Source organism: Falco peregrinus, chromosome 1 (genome assembly GCF_023634155.1).
Source record: "Falco peregrinus isolate bFalPer1 chromosome 1, bFalPer1.pri, whole genome shotgun sequence".
Lineage (NCBI taxonomy): Eukaryota > Metazoa > Chordata > Aves > Falconiformes > Falconidae > Falco > Falco peregrinus.
The window spans coordinates 119,998,531-120,019,281 of NC_073721.1; the positions used below are offsets into that span (position 1 = coordinate 119,998,531).

General features: G+C 41.9%; 1 protein-coding gene across 1 annotated transcript in view; it reads right to left on the reverse strand.

The window, feature by feature from the left end:
* Positions 1-20,751, reverse strand: part of AKAP13 (A-kinase anchoring protein 13) — a 76,162-nt gene that overhangs the window by 52,243 nt on the left and 3,168 nt on the right. Inside the window, exons 2-4 of the mRNA XM_055795227.1 lie at positions 13,329-13,410; positions 9,288-9,424; positions 2,357-2,703 (exon numbers count right to left, since the gene is read on the reverse strand). Of these exons, the coding sequence (XP_055651202.1) occupies positions 2,357-2,703; positions 9,288-9,424; positions 13,329-13,410 (566 nt within the window). The remainder of the gene's footprint in view (positions 1-2,356; positions 2,704-9,287; positions 9,425-13,328; positions 13,411-20,751) is intronic.

Consider the following 20,751-nt stretch of genomic DNA (forward strand, 5'->3'; position numbering starts at 1 on the left):
GGAGGGCTGGAGCAGACGGCAAGTCTTTGCTGGGCCAGGAGACACCTCTTCTAGCTCAGCTGACCATGCAGCCTGCCACCCCATTTCTTCCCGGCTGCACAGCCCTGTTCTAAGCCTTGGGTTGGGTTTGGTGGCAATTACACTTTATTTGGTTTGTTTTCTGCTTATTTCGTGAGTGCAACCTGCTCACCTATGGAGCAAAGGAGTGCCATGGGTGCCCAGAGGAAGAGAGGGAGCACGGACAAGGGGTGACAGGTGGTGGGAGCGGCACAGGTCCTGCTTGTCAGCAGGACAAACCTTAGCTAAGGCTTGTGCTCCACGGTACTTCATTTCAAAGGTTTGCAAAAGTCAAGTTACTAGGGCTTTTCCCCTTTAAGTGGAAAATTATCTACTGCATGTGAAATAAATGAATAAGCAAACACCCTGAATTTATCTGAAAGTCGCTTGTTTGGGCTCCATTTCCTCAGTATTTGTTGCTGTTCACTAAGCAACCAGAATCCCAACATCACCAACATCACAACAGCCAAGTATGAAAAGAACAAAGAAAAAAAAAAAACACACCCAAAACCCCCAAAACCCAAATAATCCAAATTCCTTTGTAACAGAAACATAAAGACAAACAGGAACCAAATCAGCACCAGAGACCTATCCAGCTTTTCTTTTTTAATTAACCTATGTGACAGCTATCCTTATGTAGCAGCAGCTGTATCTAAGAACATACGAGAATAATTACTCTTCCTTTAACTCAAATTTTCTTACATTGACAATGAATGTATTTTCCCATATCAGAAACAGCCTCCAAAGCCTGATGCAGGAGAATTTAACCCCATCTGTTAAGTGTTAGCAGTAATTGCCAGCTATGCAGTTTATTACCCTCAGAAACCCATACATAACAGGTCCTACACTTAAAAATAAATCTTTTCAAAAGAGTTTATGAGCTTATGGACTCATTCTGTCATAAACCTGCATGCGTACCTCATGCTGACTCTTTTGTAGCTTTAAAAAGATATGTATAACTTAATTTATATAAGTATTACCTGGGGACCAGGAATGAAGCCAAAAAAAGGTGGCAGTGGTAAACAGCAACAGCAACAAAAAAAATTAAAATCTTTCACCCTATGTTACTTAGAGGGTCCTGAATGTTTTTCAGCGTTGGCTTTAAAATCTGAAGGGTCTATCATATTCCTTTGGTGACACCCAATGGGTCCTAATGTGTAAAGGATGCACACATTTCTAATGGAAGGATGCTGTCTCTCACTGGATTATCCAAATGGTTCAGTAACAATTTAAAAGGACTTGTTGTGAGCAGCCAGTTTTAATTTAATGGCATCACCAAATGCAATGGCTCCATTTATCTTAAAAGCAAACCTGTGGCCATGAAGATGGCAGCAGGCAGCCTGGACAGCAGCACTGTGCTGCATCCCTAGGCTTGAAGCCTCTGTGAGCTGCAGGTCTATGCCGGAGGGACAGGAAGATACAGCACCCTGATCCTGCTAAAATAACTTGCCATTCCTGCTCTGAAAGCATTGAAGTGCATTAAAAACACTGGCCAAACCTCCACTGACTTCAGAAAACGCAGGGTTTGACTCCAAGCATCTGGCAGCCCAGATGCTGAACAATGCAGAGCGCGGCCGGGGACCTTACACCAATTACTTTACTGGTGTGTGCCTTCCTTTGCTTCATCTTTTCCCCCATTGAGATGGGGGGCTGAGCACCTTTTCTTCCCACAGTCACTTGACACCAGCATCTACACACTCATGTGACTATTACACCTCTCCCTCTTCTATCTTCTAAAAGAAAAAAAATGGGAAAACTTCCCTTTTGAGTATTCCTGGGTATCACCAGGGACACCAGTGATGCATTAGATGGGACTTACTGTCCATGAGAGACTGAGGTGAAACCAATTCTGTGAAACAGGGACTACCTATCTCACCACTGAGAAGCCTCCACACTTTTTTTAAAATCCTGGTGCCCTGTGCTCCCTCTGAATACATACAGAGCAATAATGGTCATGTTTATTTTGTGGTCAATGAGATTTAACGCTCCAATAATTTCTTTAACAAAGCCCTTTGTATACAAAGGGATGGTGACAGTTCAAATGGAAGACCTGTCCCAAGGTAATTCCATTTGCTCTGGAAAGCTCAAATGTACTGTAGGCATTAAGTACTTCAATCCAGAAAGTTAATTTAAAAAGAAACAAACAAACATACATTAGGAGATTGTCTTCACCACTTTCAGTAAAAAAGAAATAATCAGAAGTGATATCCTCAGTTTTCTGTTTTATCATGCCGAGTCTAAAGCATAGATAAATATGCATGCATGGGTGCAAAGTAAATCAAAACAGCTCTTCACTCACCTCCTCTGATTTATTTCTGCTTCGTTGGTGGCATTCTTCCCTGGCCCCCAACTGTGTCGACGGAAAGGTGACAGTGGCCGCATGGAGTTTCGTAAGACAGAGGAATGGGTGGGCACATCTGTGATACTGTCCAGCTCCTCTTCCTTCTCTCCTCCCTCTGTGGCCACCATGTTGGTGCAGCTACCGTCCAGGCTGTGCCTGTCCTTGGGCTGGATGAAGTTCACCACCGGTGGGAACGGAAGGGATGTGTCGCTGCCCAGGGATGAGTTCCTCTCCAGGGACATGGTGTCATCAGCAGAGGAACTGGAGCTGGTGACATCACACGCAGACTGCTCCTCTTCAGGTTGCTGTGGATAAGAAAAATTAAAAATATATTCAAGTAGAATCATAGACTGATTTGGTTTGGAATGGACCTTTAAATATCTAGTCCACCCCTGCTGCCACTGGCAGGGACATCATTTAACTAGATCAGGTTGCTCAAAGCCCAATCTATCCTGACCTTGAACACTTCCAATGATGTGAATACATGTAACATTTTAAATAAATGTGAATATTTTATATTTCACATGAGCTGAGGGATTTCCTAGCTGATAGCGCAAGGCAAATTAACCATCACAGAAGCAAGACTTTTTGCTCTGGTTTCAAAAGCGGTTGAAATGTTCTGCAGAACAATCTCTTCCACCCCACAAGTCCCTGGCTGCCATAACCCTGGGCTCCCAGCTTGGGTCCTCTGCCTGCCTTCCTCTCACCAGTTCCACATTTCACCCTGCACAGCAAATCCTGCTCCTCTCACCACTTCTGGCTAAACTTGTTTTCGGTCAAGGTGCCATAAAACCACCAAAGGTTTACACAGAGCAGATAATGTGGAACTGGGTCATCATGACTCCTGATGACAAACTCTGGCCTGTCCTGTAGGACCTGGGATGGGTTTGCAGCTCTCAGCCACGAGAGCTCAAGAGCATCACACTGTTCCACTGCATCATGCAGCACAAAAGGGACAATTATTCAGTACTAGAAAACAGACCCGGGGCAGAGGGGGGGGGAGGAGAAGCTTAAATCCCTGTCCCCCACTACTTTCCATTAAGCAGAAAGTTAATGTCAGAGTTTACAGCATTTTTCAAATCCAACTGTAATTGAAAAGTATTGTTCCACAGGATCAGCTGCCCTGTATTACAGGTCTCAAGTCATACTGCAATTTTTTGGTTTAGTTTGCTCCAAAAGCAGTTAAATAGAAGCCAAACTGGTTCTCTTTGGCCAAAGGCCACGTGCTGACCATACAGCCTGAAAAGAGCCTGTGCATATTCTGTGTTCCTCGTGGCTAGCATAAAAAACACAAGCATCTCTGTGACATCACCTTCAGTCTGAAATGGTGTTTGCCTCAAGGGACTGACGTGGGAAGTTTCAATTTATTCTCCTGCAGAGCCCTGTGCTGTATCATTTAAAATAATAACAGGCAGAATGATCTGTCAGACCATATATAATAGACTATTCAGCAAAGCCACAGCGGTTAATTGTCTCCAAATAGCAGGCTTGGTGGGTCTCAGCAGAAGCTGAGCACTCAAGGAGCTTCAGGCTGTCAGTTCTCGTTTGGCATAAGACAACAGGCTACAAAATGCCATTCTCAGAAGGGAGAGATGGGCATCAAAACCCACGCAGGGTGGGATGAAGGGGAGCGGTGCTGCCCCACGGCAGTCCTCACCTCGGACCGTGCCACCCGGACTCCACTCAGAGCCAGCAGTGTTAAATGCTCCGACACTTTTGCTCTTCTGTGCTTTTTTGATGGGCACACATTATAAGCTAAAAGCTTTTTGTTAAACTCAATAAAAATAAACTAAGATGTTAAAAAAGTATTCTAATCAAATATTTCACTATTTAGAGGGAAGCCCTGTTTCAAGTTTGGCTGTTTTTTATGTTTATTTTGGTTAAACAGGAACACAATAATGTTCCCAAGGTGGTTTAAATAAATGCTGTTACACTATTTCCCCTCTCCCATCCATCAACGAAAAAAAAGAGAAAAAAAATTTCAACATCCACAGCACACCACTGAAGTAAAATATACCTTTTAAACACAAAATATTGAAAACACACTAAAAATACATCCCTCCAAAAGCATTCACTTCATGGTAAAGGAATGTCAAATATTAATGGTGAATTTCTGTAAATACTTAAATGGTAAACTTATACTGTAATTTAAAGTACTGGATTTGACTGATATTTAAATAGGAAATGTAGGTTAAAAGGAGAGAGAACTGAAATGTATGCCCTGTGAAGTTTTTGACGATGTTTGACGTTATTCAAGATAAACTGATATTTGTGTGAGTCATGATGAGAGCTTACTGAATTGCTTAAATCCAGACAAATTAAGTAGTCATTATGTGGATAATACTTCTTCAGTAGAGGAAACAGTCTGCTTTGCTTTTCTGAGACACAGGAAAATACTGTTAGACTTTAGGGCTGCACAGCAGGAGGAGAGATGACTACCCGCCAGCTGTACCGTGGAAGGATGGGACAGTTTGGAAACATTAAATTTGGAAGTGAATCTAGCAACAATAGTGCAGAACAGCAAATTATATAGGAAGGAATTAGAGTAAAAAAGAGGAATTCATATTTCTGAGATGAGAATACTGCTCCAGTTTAAAATGCAGAATGAAAACCGCTTCCCTAGCAGGGAAGATTTAGGGTTTCTATCATAAAGTGCAGTTCAAAGAGATATTTGAAAAACGTGAAATATATTTTGTCCGTTTTAACTTTTACCTTGAGCATCTGACTGACTACAGAACACAATAAACAACTCCCTTGATCTTGTAGCCCATGCTTACTTCTCTAAATATATACTGTCTTCATTTAGATGATTTACTTATTTTTCAGACAAAGAAAAATAGTTAATATGAAAGACAAGGACTCTGTCTGCAAAATGCCAAGCGTGGCCGACATATCTAAGACACATCTGTGTTATAGCCACCTCTGCAAAAAATTAGCTATCTGGCCAAGTGCCAGTAAATATACATTGGTCTTTAATCCTATTTGAGTAAGAAAATACCCTGCTTGCAGAACAGAAATGGTTCTCTAATGCTCTTTTCCTACAGTAAAAATGAAACATTAAAGAAATATTAATTTTCCTCAAGTTAGGTTTGCTGCATTGCACCTCAATGAATTCAATCGTTAACTGTAACCATAACACTCATGGCTGAAGAAAGCTTTTACAGACATGTGCTAATGGGCATTTTCTTTGCTCTCAAAAAAGCACTTGGTGAGAAGCTAGTAAGAAAAAATGAGATAAGGCATAAAAGGTGAGTTTTCTGAGAATAAAATGTATGTACTTCTTTATGAATAAGGATAAGAGAAATCACCAGGATGGTGTGGATATAAGACAAATTCTTCAACTAAATCCCTCCGTCTGTAGGTGGTCTTGATAAATGGAATTAAAATGTTCTTTCAATCATTTTTGGGGTGACAACATGCAAAATGCTGAGACACAAAGTTACGTGGTCCCATGATCTTCCATGTGACAAAAACATTCAAGGTGTTACAGTATTTAAAAAAAAAAAAAAAAAAGACGACAAAGTAAAAACTCACACTCTGGCACCCTGACGTTTACCATTCCATTAAAGGAGTCAACATCTTTGGTTGGCTTGATATACAATCTAACAGTGTCATTTTTTACCTGGATTTGCCTGTGGCTCCTGTTTGCCTAAAATTAACTTCAATAGTGACCTCCTACTAATTATTTGTAATAACTTTTATGATTTGGAGTGGAGGAGTCTTCCCCTGGTGAAAGACTCTCCCTTCAAACTTCCACTCCTTTGGCTTTGAATTTTTTTGCATGGTTGTTGGGTTTTTTTTGTGGTTTTGGTTTCTTTTTAAGAGAAACAATAATTATAAAAAACCAAATGCAAAGTATTTACATATTTGTGTCTTTCCTTGAGCAAACCAAAACAAAGGCAGAACTTAAAATTCAAGGGGTTGAGCTGCAACCCCTTCCTTTGGCAATGATCTGTGGGTTCCTGACTTCCCAAGGGCCTTTTCGTCTGAATCATTTCGCAAGAGGCACATTAAAAAACTTCCCAGTAATGCTGAATTTCAGTGGCAGGTTAAAAGTTAAGATGAGCAAAGTGTATGGGCTACACCCCAGGATGTTGCCAGATGATTGTGAGAAATGACCTTATGCAGCATTAATCATTCCAGCAGGAGGGCGTTGCAAAGCCTGCCCAGATGGCTGGGTGAGACAGAGGAGGAAAAGCAGGGTGACGCGGACATGGGAATGAAGTGCTGATGCAAAAAAATAAAACATTTTGCTGAAGCCTTAGGCCTCACATTGGAAACGATTTCTGGATTTCAGCGACAGCCTCTAAAGTCTGAAAAAACAAGTCAGGTTTTAGGGCTAAAGCTCTCTGAACCCAGCAGTTCATGTTACACAGCTCAGCACATGTCCTTCAGAGAAAAAAGAAAACCAAGACAAGCACAGGAGACGGCAAGGAAGACGGTAAGGAGAGCATGCACTGAAACACCAGGGACAGTTTAAAGTACCTGCAGATTTTGTGACCCCACAGACCCCAAATCTTCACGGTCCTGGGACAGAACCAGGGCTTAAAATCTGTAAATTTCAAGTGATGTCTATAAAAGCAGCCCAAAGACCCTGGACAGACAATGACTTGTTCTTGCAAAATTTCTTTTAATATATTGATCAGTGAACAGAGGAGGAGTGATTTAAACAATAAGGAACAACTCTAACAGACAAAAATTCAACTCTTGCTCCATACAAAGGGGAAACAGGAACAGGACTAGTAATAACGATAACCATCATGACAGTATTTGAGATTCTCCTTTTGTTCATGAACAGGCTCTCTCTCTTCCCAGTTTGATATGGAAATTGTACTATTTAATAGGCTTATAACTAACCAACTACAACAAGGACATGCCTCTTACAATATTTCTCAGAAGAAAGATTATATCCAGCACTTATTTGAGTGGTTACTGGAAATATTTGTAACTTGCCTTTCTACCAACTGGGCTCAGCAGTCTAAAACCAAAAAAGACTGAATTAAGGAATGAGCTCACAACACTAAATTAGAGTCTCTAGTCCTTCTAGAAATAACTACAGAAAAGGTACTCAGAAAGATTCTGAGAAAGGAGACAAGTAACTGAGTTAGTCAGCAAAACAGAGACAAAAAAAGTGACTGAGGTTGAGATTAGCTCTGAATAACTTCCTAAATTCAGTTCAGGAACCTTTTCAACCTATCTGTAGACAAAGTCTGCAGTCCACTGTGTAATGAGAACAATGCAAAGGCTGCCAAATTAAGAAATTCCCTCTCTACAAAGAAAATAATCTCCTCCATCTGCCCACTCTCCATGGCAATTGAAGATCTGCTTCCGCCACCACCACCTCTTTTTCCCTGCAACATCCCTACTACATTGCAATATGTGTTCTTTTTAAGTTTCGATTCTTCCTTCTATTTGGAGGAAGAAACTTTCCACATAAGAAAGGGAAAAAGCTAAAATCCTGTACAATATAAAATTTACTGTGTTCCCACAGCACTCTTCTCCCACACATCCCCATACAAGCATTAAATCAGGATCAAATGGCAGTCAGCTGTCATAGTTTGTGCCACTCGAGAAAACTGAAGCCAGTCTTCTGTTCTGCCAAACAGCCTTATATTCTCACAACTCAGGGTCTCGCATCACTTCGAGAGCAAAATGGGAAAGGGTGAGGCTGGTGAGCTCTGTGCCCTACCACGTGCATTAAGGATGACTTTACTGTTCATTTATAGCAAATGAGATCACTTAGCCTGGGCTGTGGTGTTTCCCGTCCTGCTGGAAAATATTCACCATCATCTGATTTGATTTAAGCAACGAGAATTTTGTTTTATTAAATATATTTATCTGAAAGACAGTGTGAAACCTGCTCTGAAAGTCTGGTGTTTTAGAGGAGGAATCATGCCTGCTCAGAAAGGTAAGCTGGGGCTGAACTTAAGCATGTGATTTCACGGAGCTGAGACCAACATGATGGCTGATCTAAAGAAGGTTCACAGCCCCTTTGATTCTGCATCACTGTCTTCTTTCTGGGTCCTTCTTCATCAACTACTTATGGCAAGAAGATGATAAATTACCAGCAAGATGGTTCTTGAAAAGCAAAACCTAATCACCCTCTAAATAAATTCAGGCTCCTCTGATGCAGACAGCAAAAGACCGATGCTAAAGGGAGGCATCCTCTGTTTAGGAGGCTGACCCCGTGCCTCAGGTCTCACCCACTCCTCTTTCCCCTCCTCAGCTGTGAGCTACACAAAGGACACAGGGATGACTAAGGTTAGCAATGACTTCTGTTGTTGATTTTAAGCAAACCTGAAAAGGTTTTCATTCTGCTTGCATGCAAAAAGGCATTAAAGCTATGTCACCTAGGCAACAAAACTATTCATTGGAATTGGCCTTAAGTATTTAGAGTGAGTGTTTCCTTCCTTTTCAGGGAGTTACACTGAATTTACAGAAAAACATTGGTTCCCCTGAGAATTACAGTATATAATTCTGAAGGTGTCAGCACAGAGGTCATCGTTTGCTGGAGAAAAGCTCTTTGTTACATGAGTTTTCATATCATCTGTGCAATCCCTAATGGCCTTGCAAAAATATCTACCTTTTCAACTGTTCCTCTAGTGCCTGATTTACTTTTGGATAGTCAAAATTACTTTAATCTTTTTAACTCCACTGTTTTTAACTCCAGGGCTCCATGGTTTTTGGAATTCTGCTGCAAGTAAATATATCCCTTATGTTGCCGCATCCAAAGAGGGGACCGGATCCTTCCCATCTATTCCGTTTCAGGATAATAGCTTCCAGGTTTCTAACTCACCAGTGAAACCAAAATGATCTGAGTTTGCAGTACAGGTTTATTGAATCAAGCCTCAGAGCTTTTTTTAACCATATCCCAACCAGACTTTCCTACCTTTCCAAAGACAAGGTCTTCCATCCCATCACCAGGCAAGGGGAAGAGGTCAGACTCGCTCCCGGACTCTCTCTTAAGAACACCCTGTGATGAAGCACAGACGCTACTCAGCCCATCCTCCAAGAAGTTCTCACATTCTATGGGAGCAAAGCAGAAAGAGTTACGAGCTGATGCTTTCTGTAGCATCTGAAGATCCAACTCACACACTCTCAGTAAATTCAAGGATTTAAAAACAACAGTAAATGCAGCTTTATAAATTGTGTTCACCTCCCAAAACCGTTCCTGCAAATTTTCAAATAATTTATTCAAGAGTTCAAAATTCCTTTTTAATGCATCTTCGAAGTACATGGTGCAAGAAAATTCTGCATTAAACAGCCATATATGCTTGTAGCTTGAAGTGCTGATAAATATGCAATATATCAGGGACCTCACACTGAGCATAACAGGATGTTTCCCATCGATTGCAACAACTACAGAATTATATTCATAGTCAATAAATGCAGAAATATAACTTGACGATATCGGCTTTCTATCTCAACCAAAGAATCAATTCCCTCTAAATGCCAAGGTGCTTTTAATGCATATTGGGACAATTATTTCATTCCTTCTTCTATACCTCTCATTAAAAAAGTGTTAGTACGAACAACTTCCATGACAAACTTCACTTTTTTGCAATTAAAAAAAAAAAAAGTGTTTTTTTAAATTCTCAGCTTTCATAACTCTTGATGTTGAAATATAAGCATATTGCATCTTTTTCCTAAAATGCTTTCAGCTGTTTGTATTGGGGTGATCAGCAGCACAGAAATAGACCACAGCCACTGAGAAAGCTTTTCCTTTCCAAAAACCTTAACAGACATGTATTTGCATAAAATAATGCCTGTATATCATTTCATTTGCTCAGCCTTCAGGCAAAAATATTAACGACAGTTTTGGCAATAACTGAACATTCTTTTCTCCCAGCTCAAAATATTTTCTAATTGTTAGTGCTTTTAAACCAAAAAAGGTGTTATTTTGCAACCTGCTCTAACTAAACATATCAAAAACATGCTTAGTTCCCTGGAGAGGAGCCAGGGAAATAAAATATTGGTTCATTCTGAAATTACACCTGACTAACTCCATCCTTGGTGACATCAAGCTTCACATCGATGCAATGACAACCGGTTTGGGTAGCTTGAAGCCATGTTTTTCTCTTTCCCATCCTTAATCTGTGCCTGACAGCAGCTATCAAACACCATAGCTGCAGCCCAGCTGATGAGAGCACTCCACTGTCAGAGAAAATACTGATAATTTATTGATGGCAGCGGGGCTGCCCCCGTTTAGGGCAGAGGGGAGCGCCAAAGCCAGTCAGAAACCCCATTACCCCACAGAGGATTTTCCACACCACGGAGAATTGGAAAAGCACTTATTGAAGGCAGCGCAGTGGCTCCCCGGTCCTGTTCCCCTTTCGGTAAACCTGGAAAATCCGAACTGCTTTTCCATCACCGAAGGGGAGAAGGGAGGGGGAAGAGAAGAAGAGAGGGGAAAAATAAGAAGGGAAAATCAAAGAAGAGATGGAGAGGCTGTAAGGGAGCAGGCCAGGGTGCCGGCCGTCCAGCTGGCAGCCAGCAGAGCAAGTCCACAGCCCAGACTGAAAAACAAAGGGGCTCAAGCCACGTTCCAGTGGAAAATCAGTGGGGACGGTCCAGATGTGCCAAGGGACAGATACCTCGCCCTGATAATAAATCACAAGAGGCAGCGAAGCCTCCTCTGCAGGAGCCTCTGAGGGGCAGGGGAGCTGAAGTGGTGAGGAAGGACAATGAGGAGCCGAGTGATGGGGACCCACACACAGCTCAGCTCATCTACACTGAGAAACTGATTCCCAAACTCTCTCTTCCCTCCGCTCTCCTTTATTTTCCGTTGTTTTGGGGGGTGTCTTCCCACCCCCCCCTTTTCTCAGTTAGCTCATCAGATTTGTTTTCTTTGCTTTAAATTCACAGGCATTGCACAGGCTGAGCTCCATCTCCCGCAGCCATGACCTGGCAAGCCCCAGCGACAGCACTGCCATGACACGGGGACCGTGAGCCCCATCACACGTACACCCCTGCTCGCTGCGCATGCTGGGCTACAGCGCAACTGTGCTTATCAGCAACTCTGTGTGGAGGTGCACGTGAATACACAACGATGATGGTAACACACTACTGCACATAACAGAGAGACAAAAGATATTACACAGTAAAAAGCCCTAGGAAGAAGAAAGTTTCCATGCAACTCTGTTACGTACATTTTCCAAACCCTCGTGCTCTCCACGACAGGGCTGAGCCCTCCAATTCCATGCCGAAAACTACAGATCTGCTACACTCCTCCAGGCATTTCACATTTCAAAAGCATTGACAGAAAATGAGAAGCTACAATTTCTGGAGTTACTTTCTAAGATGTGAGGACTCTGTCCTTACAAGCCATTTCAGCTGGTGAAAAAGGTCTAATTCCCTATCAAGTTGTTTATTTTTAAGTTAACCATATCACAACAGCTAGTGATTTTATTGCTGTTAGGTGTGGCCAGATTTTTCTTGCCCTCTCTACACTGCACAGCATCACAGTGCAGCTGGAGGGATGCGTGTGCAGTAACAACATTATTTCCAGAAAGGCGAGAACCTGCAGAGCCCGAGATCTTCCTGCTGCTTCAGTCCTACCAGAGAGAACTGAACTTGAAAACCTGCTTCTTTGTCCTTGTGTTACAGTCACATAATACTACAATTATTAATATTTATTTGTATATATGGATACCTGCTAACATACTATTATATTTCTATGGTATGATATTGTATTAAAATAATTCATAATTATCTAAATAATACTGATCTGTATGAACACACAGTTATAGATTTGGCAAGCCAAAGGATCACACATCACACTGCAGTCACAGTGCAATTACCTCTTGCCTGAAGCATAAAAATACCATACCAAAAGGCAAAGGATTTGGGGACATAATTAGGAAAGAAGCAGCATGGTGAACCCACAGGTTTTCCTGTAAAACACCCCTGAAAGAGCTAATCACAGCTCATCACTACTCTAAACAGATGACTATTATTTTTAAATAAAAAAGTGCTTACTTGATTTGTTGGGAGCTAGAACTTCTACTTAGAATAAACCCCTCGTGTCAGTCACCCACATTATCCCTTCTTAGCTTACACTCTAAAAAGGCTGCGTTTGAATTTCACATTCAATTTCAGTGATTTTCTTTTTTTCCAGTTTTTCAGATAAATTGAAGGAGATCCAGGTGAGACCCCTGCTTGTAATGACAGCAAAGCAAGAAGCATCCTCTCTATGAACAGTCCAAGCAAAGTCACATTCAGGGCCCTCATAAATTATTGTACTTGTTTTGAACATGTATAATTCAATGAAAGGAAATGTTTTTTTTCCTTATCTTGGACACCAATCCCTCTTTGAAACTTGCTCAGACAAGATTTTCTGTCCCAGTGAAAGAGCCAACAAGAGCCAGCCAGCACGCAGGGCTGGGAGCTCGGCATGGCTGGTGGGCAGGGTGTGGGAACGATGGCTCTGAACAGCCTTCCTGCTTCCCGAAGCCTGGAAATCATGGCAACTTTCAGAGGGAAATAAATAAAAAAAAACCCAACACGCCCCCCCCCCCCAAAAAAAAAAAAACAAACAACCCCCAACACTCATTTGGATCTAAATATGGATTCAGGAGTTTAAATTTGTAATTTTTCTTTTGTTGTATTATCCTTTCAGCTAGAAACCATGTCTGTATGCCCCATCACACTTTTCAAGTTTATTTAAAAAAAATAAATGAAAAAACTGGAATACTGAAGTACTTTAAATGCATAATTAATTAAGAAGGTGACACACCACATGGCTCACTGCAAGTCAAGCGCCACAACCATGTGCTAACAATGACTCATGGAAGATTCATTACACATTTTCTTTAGTTTATGTACTTTGCCCGTTGAGTCAAGGATGTCAAAAATAAGAAGGAAAAGAAGGAAAGAAAAGAGGAGAACTGCAGGGCTGCTCATTCAGAGCTGCCACTGACATGCTGCTCACCTGAGGACTCCCGCGTCCGCTTGCGCTCCAGCAGGGAAGAATTGGGACATGGCTCCAGTGAACACCAGCTTTCACGGTTTATCTGAAAACCAGAACAGAGCAAATCAAAGAAAGGCCACTCACGCTAACATCCCCGTGAGCCTCTTCTGCAATGTCACACTGCATCGACCTGCAGATATATAGTTATGGCTTAATTTTGTCCCAATAATAGAAATGTCAAAAGTAACTTACAACTTTTTTTTTTTTTTTAGCATCACTAAACAAACCATTAAAATATGCCAAAAAACTACTTCTCCATGGAAAGTATGACTTCAAGGTGGCTTCTGCTCAAGGCAGGAGTTCAGAGGCAGAATGAGCCAGCGTTTAAGCTACTAGTTGAGGACTGAAGAAACCTGGCTTCAATTCTCACTTCCATTTGTAGTGGGACTAGAGGCAAGATACTCCTCTGCTTTATGCCTCGGTTCACTATCTACAGAATAGCAATTCCTTACCACCCATCTCGCTGTACAGATAACTACCTTAAAAGTAGCAAGGCACTCTGATAATGCGGAAATAAGGGCTAGGGAAGTGCCCAGGTCACGGTGAGTACCAGAAGCACTCTGTGTGTGCATTAACTGAGATGTTGAAGTTAGAAACCTCCACTTTAACACTGAGACACATCACATGGTTTATTTCAACACAGTCCTTATCACCTCACCGTGTCCCTCGCCCTTTCTGTGACTTTCAGTCTTTCAGTGAGGATGACTGATCTGTTAGCCTTCTCCTCCGTCTGCCTGTACTTTACTCTTCCTCAGTTGGGTTGTGCTGTCCAACATTCTGATTCTGAAGTCTGCTGGACTATCGACAACCTTTGGCTCATCCAACGTACATTCCCCATCGCTTTTGTCTACAGCTGGTAGACTCCAGAAGCCCCTTTGCTCTCTCTGTTTCAGCAGCTCTGCCATTTCTCTTAGCTGGATGCCTTTATTTGTCAAATGCAAGCAAATCTCACCTGCACAATCCCATGCCCCACATCAGGAAATTCAGAGGTTGCTTCCCCTCCTGACCTGCATCAACACACAGGATCTTGCATGTTATGTTGTAGCTACAAAAAAGCTACTGAAAGTGATGACTTTGTCTGATCTTACATGCCAGCTGTTTTTCCTACCCTCTCTGTTTTTTCTTTTCCCTACTGAAATAATTTCCTTTCCCCTCCCTTTGTCAAATAGAGAATTTTTACTATTTACTTCTTGCCCCTGACCTGTCTTTAATTCTCCTCCATGCTCCTGCTCCATTTTTGCAGTCTCTTGCCGGATTCTCATCCCCTTGATGCTCTCCTTTCTCCCATGTTGTAAAATGCACTGCTTTTTTATTTTTATTCTTTTTTTTAATAATGAAAACCCAAGACTCTCCTACCCTTGACCTGACTTGCTGCTTTGACTAATGACCCACATCTTTCTTCCCTTTCCTGCTGAGATCATGGAACTTGTTATTTGCAGTTGTTGGCTGGTGCTCCTCACCCGTCTGGCTGCATCCCCCTGCCCTTCACTGGAGGGGCTCCTGCCAGCACCTCCGCTCCCCCCCTGCTCGCCACACCGCAGAGTCAACACTCTGCTCCCCCAGACCTGTCAGCTACTTTCTACAGCACATTTTTCTTCCTTCAGTTTTGTCCTCCTCCATACTTCTGTGATGACAAAGCGGGGTTGGAAGGGCCTTTGACAGGTCAGCTAGTCCCTTTCTGCTGCTCCAAGTCAGGCTCAATTATAATCTGAGAGGTCTTAATCCAACGTGCCCCTAAAATCCTCCAGCAGCGAGGGTGTTGTGACCTTCCCCAGTCAGCAGCCCTTGCTGGGGGAGATGGGGAAGGAGCAGAGAAGATCTGAGAGTGGAAAAATGCGCAGGAGTCTCCCAGAAGAGGTGAAGGAGACCTCATGCTCTACCAGAGTCAGGTGTCAAGGTGACCCAGACGTCCCTCCTCACCTCCGTGCAATTTTACAGGCTATTTTTTTAGATACGATGTACACTTCCTATCAGTTGCTCGCTGCCTCTGCTCATACAGGTGCATTACACACACATTCATCTAAGATGCCGTAAGACCCCTATACACACATACATAAGAGATCCCATCCTTCCCTGTACCTCTACTCAGCACACGTACACACACACTGGCATGCCCATCTTCCTCCTTTAACATATACTATATATATATATATATTAAATGAGAGGTGGAGGGGGAAAGAGAGGCAGTCTGAGGAAGGCTTTTGCAAACAAATACAACAATTACCTTTTTGTTTGTTTGTTTTGTTTTCCAAAGTGACACAAGGGATTTTGAATTTTAACTCTTGCATGAACAGTGGGTCGCTTCGGATTCTTCCAATGGAAGAAAGATAACCCTGTTCTCAGCGAGGCTGAGGGGTATCTAACCTTAGCGATTACACCTCGCAGCATAATTGATACATAGTTCATTAGCCTTAAAAGAGCTGTAAAGTCAATAAATATCACGATGACTGTAAAATCAATAAATGTCATGCTAATACTTTTTTCTCTCCAGACAAAGCAGAATCTACTTTGCAGCACGCTGTCTTACATTTTCTTAAAGGCAAATCTAGAGGTTGAGCCTGAACACACACAGGAGGGCAAATGCAAATGTGCTGAAGTCCACACGAATGAAGGAATGATCCATTTCAGATATAAAATCGAATTCTGCCTCCTTCTGACTGACTTGCACCTAAGTCCTACTTCATCATATTGAGCCTGATCCTCCTTAGTCTTCAGCCAATGTATCTCCATCAAATTTAAGGGAACTACTCCTGATTTATACTGATATCCACTACTGGAAACCAGTAATTAAACATGCTGTTCAAAAATTAGCAGTAAGAAAGCAAAATATGAAGAAGAGCAAGCCTATCAGTTGATTGGTAATAGAATAAACTGTATTAGGCTGAATTAACATTATATTTTTTCCTTTAATAGAACCAATTGAGTCATTCACTGAAAATGCATTATAGACATTGGCATTTGTTCAAAAGAGATTTGAGTATTTTTCCCATTACCCAGCCAGCTCTCTCCTCAGCCCTGCAACTTTGCCAAGTATTGAAGATGTCTTTTTTTTTTTTCTATTAAAAGAAGTAATGAGAGAGTAACACTGAGGTTTAAGGTGCTGTTTCAGATATACCTCATTATGTACAAAATAAAATATTAGGGACTAAGTATTTACCTCAGTAGCCCTAATTCAGGAATAATAATCACCATCATCATCAAAATACAAACAAAGGAAACCACTACTATATACAAGTATTCCCTCTGCCAAAACGAGCCCAGACAGGATTTGAGGGAGGTTTACTGCATGCTCTCAGGAAACTGGGTGGTCCACAGATACTCAAAACACAGACCCTACTATCCACAGCCCAGGACTGAGTACTGAAATCCCTCCTCAACAACTGCATTTTGCTCGTATTTGTTCAGGACTAGTGACTGCAGGTACGGACAGTAAGGGCTGTAGAGAAAATACCATTGTAAAAGCACCTGAACACATCAGTGGTTGGGGAATGCATCAGTATCAAGGAATTTGAAATGAGGTTGTCTTGGGATTTTGCGGACATGTGTGCATTAAATGTAACAAAACTATTCCTCCCTTCTTCCCTTAGTCTCTGTTTTGCTAAGAGAAGCCAAACAACAGGACTGCAGGCTGCTGGCCACAGAAGATGATAAAACCCCCATGCACTTTCTGCCTTGCCCACACTGCTTATAGCCCATCGATCCTGGGCATCCCAGGTCTTTGGGGTGGGAGCAGAGGATGCAGTGGTGTTCAGATGGCAGATGGGACTATGAAACAGCCTCTGGGAACACAGTTTCAATATGCAGTTTTTGAAAAAGTGCCAGGAGGGAACCAGCTATTTTTCCATGCAGAAGCCTGAATGTGTTTATCTGCAGCTCAGACACAGAATGAATCATGGAAGCACATCCCCAGGCACCAAAACCTGAATCCCTAAGGATTTTCTGTTTGCCTCGGAAACGCTAGAGGACTAAATGTCCAAAGAGGGCTTGAGGACACCAGCTGGAGCTGCAAGCAGCAGACAGTTTGATTGTTCTTTCTGGGCACACATGCATATATTCCTTGACTCTCAGAGTCATCTTCCTGCAGACACCGACTTTGAAACCTGATGTGACTTAATGCAGAAGCCTCTCTGCATAAGAAAAGGGCAGTGCTGGACAACCTGCAAGACCAAGCCTGGGATGTCCTCCATCATGCAGGAATGATGAGTGACCCCAGCCTCCGTTCCCAGGCTCCTCCTTCCTCTCCCCCTGCATGAGAGTCTTGGCTGAGGAGTTATCTAGCCCCCTCCAGGGCTCGTGGTCCTATGCTGTGCCTGCCCATGAAAAGCAGAATCAGGACCTCCTTCCCAGAAGACATCTCAAAAATGTCTGCTTCTGGCAGAGCAGCACAGCGGAGGGCTGGCTAGAAACACTCACCTCCAGGGCCAGTCAATACCTGCACCTCTCCTACCTTTCCACCGTGGAAAAGTCCCTTTTCCCTCTGTTTTTATTTTAACTCTTCTTGCCCTCCATTTTACAATAAAGAAAACACGCTGACGTCTCAGGAAGTCTTCCACTATTCTAAAAGTTTGCACTTGTCAGCCTCACTGGTAGCGATATAAATCAACATCTCTAGAGCAGAAGGAACCACATTATTTTAACTTCCATTTCCCAGCAAAACTCTAGAGATTCATCTTTCCTCCTTATTGTTTTAGCTTTGTCCTAAATTTACAAGTTTCAATTTCTCTCTTCTCTGCGCCCCCTGCCCCTCCAACTTCCAGAGTAAGTTCCACCTTGCAGCTAAAACCATATACCATTGCACATAGGAAAATATTCAGTACAGTAATTCCAGCTTGCTTGGTGTATCATTAAGTACTTGCACACCGTACTGAGCAATAACTGAAACCTTTCCTAACTAGGAAAGATTTGAAATACCCATTGAAGAACAAAAATAGCAGAAAACAAGCAACACTTTACGTTCATTTATAACTGATCTGTTTAATACTCAGGAATGAAAATGATTTTTTTTAAAAAAATCAGTGCAAATCTTCATTATCTTTTGGAACTACCTGTTCATGAAAATTTCCTGTAGGATAGTTTTTATTGAAGAAATTTGTACTCATAACTGGAATTCAATGTTTATTCTGAGCAACTTCTACCTTTACAATTCCATTTATGATGGAATTATGCTGTCACCTCCAATTCCTGAATTAGAAACTGAAGCTACAGTTGATTCATCCCCTTCACATAAACCACCTTTCAAGATCCTCCAAACCTCTTTCAAAAGGAGCATGAGGGATGGGGCGCCTGGGGAAGGAATTTCCGCTGTCGTCCTTCAACAGCTGTTGATGCAAAACCCCTCCATATACATAAAACTCACATTAAGAACAATCACTGCTTTGGCAATTGTCTTGCCAGATGATATTAAGAGCAGACATATCAATTTGCTTGCAAATTCCAGATATTTTTTTTTTTTAATTTAAATTTTTCGTAATCTCCCCGTGTATTTTTTTAGCTTTAGGGGAAGGTTTTACCATGCAGCTGAGGAACAAAAAGACCGTCCTCCAATGTATGCGGAAAAGAGACAACACTTGCATTTCTGCAATGATTTCTGTAGAGATTTATCTTCTAGCACCGTGAATATCCTACATTGAGCCTTCTGCCTTTATGAATTGGCAACACCATATCAGGACAACTTTTTTTTCAAGGAGGTCCAAAAGTGACCTTGCTCACAGCAACAAGTGAGCAGTGCTATAGAGCACTACACTAAAGGATTACACCGTAAGAGGCTCCTACAGCCACAGGGCATTTTACATGACTGAATAAATTAGCACTTTGTGGTTGAAGAGCAATGCTGAATTCCTAGAGTGCACTTTTCCCCTGACAACATCCCAACTGGGGAAAGGAACATGTGCCCCAAGAACATTTTCCAGCAATTGACACTGGGATGTCCTCCACCAGCAGAATTAAGAGTCCTGGTAACAACAAACTTTTAAGCTTTGAAAATAACAGCAATGGCTTTGCATAAAAAACATTTCAACTGAAATGGGAGCAAAATTCCCACAAATATGTATGGGCCTAAGGTGAAAACACATTAAGTTTTAAGTTATCCTTCCAGTTCTAATTCTACATGAGACAGAAACAGGAAAACTCAAAAGCTCTCCACATGATTATAAATGCACTCTTCTCCTGCTGCCCCTTCTATAACCAAACCAGCGTGGACAGATGCAGGATTAAAGTTCGGAGTCATTTTAGGGCACAAAGTTTGATGACACACTGCACACCCATCATCTGAGGACATCATCTCCCTCAGAAGAAGAACCCCAAAGTAGGAATGAACATGCTTACGTATCAAATAACCAAAAACACATAAAAGAAAAAAAAGCTTTGTAAGTATGATAACATACAATGGAAGAAACCTTAGTTTCAGTTAATTTGGGGACCTTCTCCACATACTACTTTTAGCTTAGGATGCTGCATATTGCACTTTGCCTTCAGTGGGCAGGGTTCATTCCAGAGGATCTTCTTCAGCCCTGAGGTAGATCTACCAGAGCAGTCCTCTTCCAGGGAGCAGAATAACTAATTTATAACCTGCTCCTTTAATTTCAAAATGCCTTAATTATTTTTATAACATTGAATAATATTCTGATCTTTAACTGGAAGCTGAATGGGATCTGTTCTTCTAAGAGGAGCTAAATCAAACCTTGTTTCCCCAGTTATGAAAAAATTTACACCTTCTGCCTATACTTAACAGTTTGAACATCCATGTACAAAGGTGGAATGTAGATATAGGCAATGAGCAATTATAAAATATTTCCAGTCTGCCACTCTCAAAGTGAGCCCATTTCTTATTTTCTAAATCTGCAAAGCACAGCCTGTTCATCCAGACCTGGACGCTTGTCTGACTTCACGTGTATTTGCAAGGTGCCAGCCAGTGTGGTTTCCATATTCTGTCCCTAGATAGTTATATTTGTGGTAGCAGGTGCAACATAAAATGACGTGGGGCTGCCAACTCACACAAGGGCACACTGAGACTTCCCATCTTGGGTCTTTGAATAACAGCACAGACTACTTCACCCTGCACGTAGTTGCTCAGAGCTCAGTGAATTGGTCAGACGAGATACTGCACATGCCTCAGATCTTCTCCCTCATCTGCTACAATACAATCCCCGCAGGAAAGATGATGGCAATTTTTTCTGCCATTTCTGCATCATCCAGGCTTCCCTGTACAGTGTCAAACCACTATGCTCGTAACCAAGTTCATGAAGTTTGCATCGCTACTGCAGCAAAAAGAGCTGCAGCAAAGATGAAGTCCTACCTCCAACACAGAGGCTAGAATGCTGATTTACCATTGCCTCTTGCTTTTTTGTATATGGGGAACAGGAAGAAACAATGTTAAAGCTAAAAA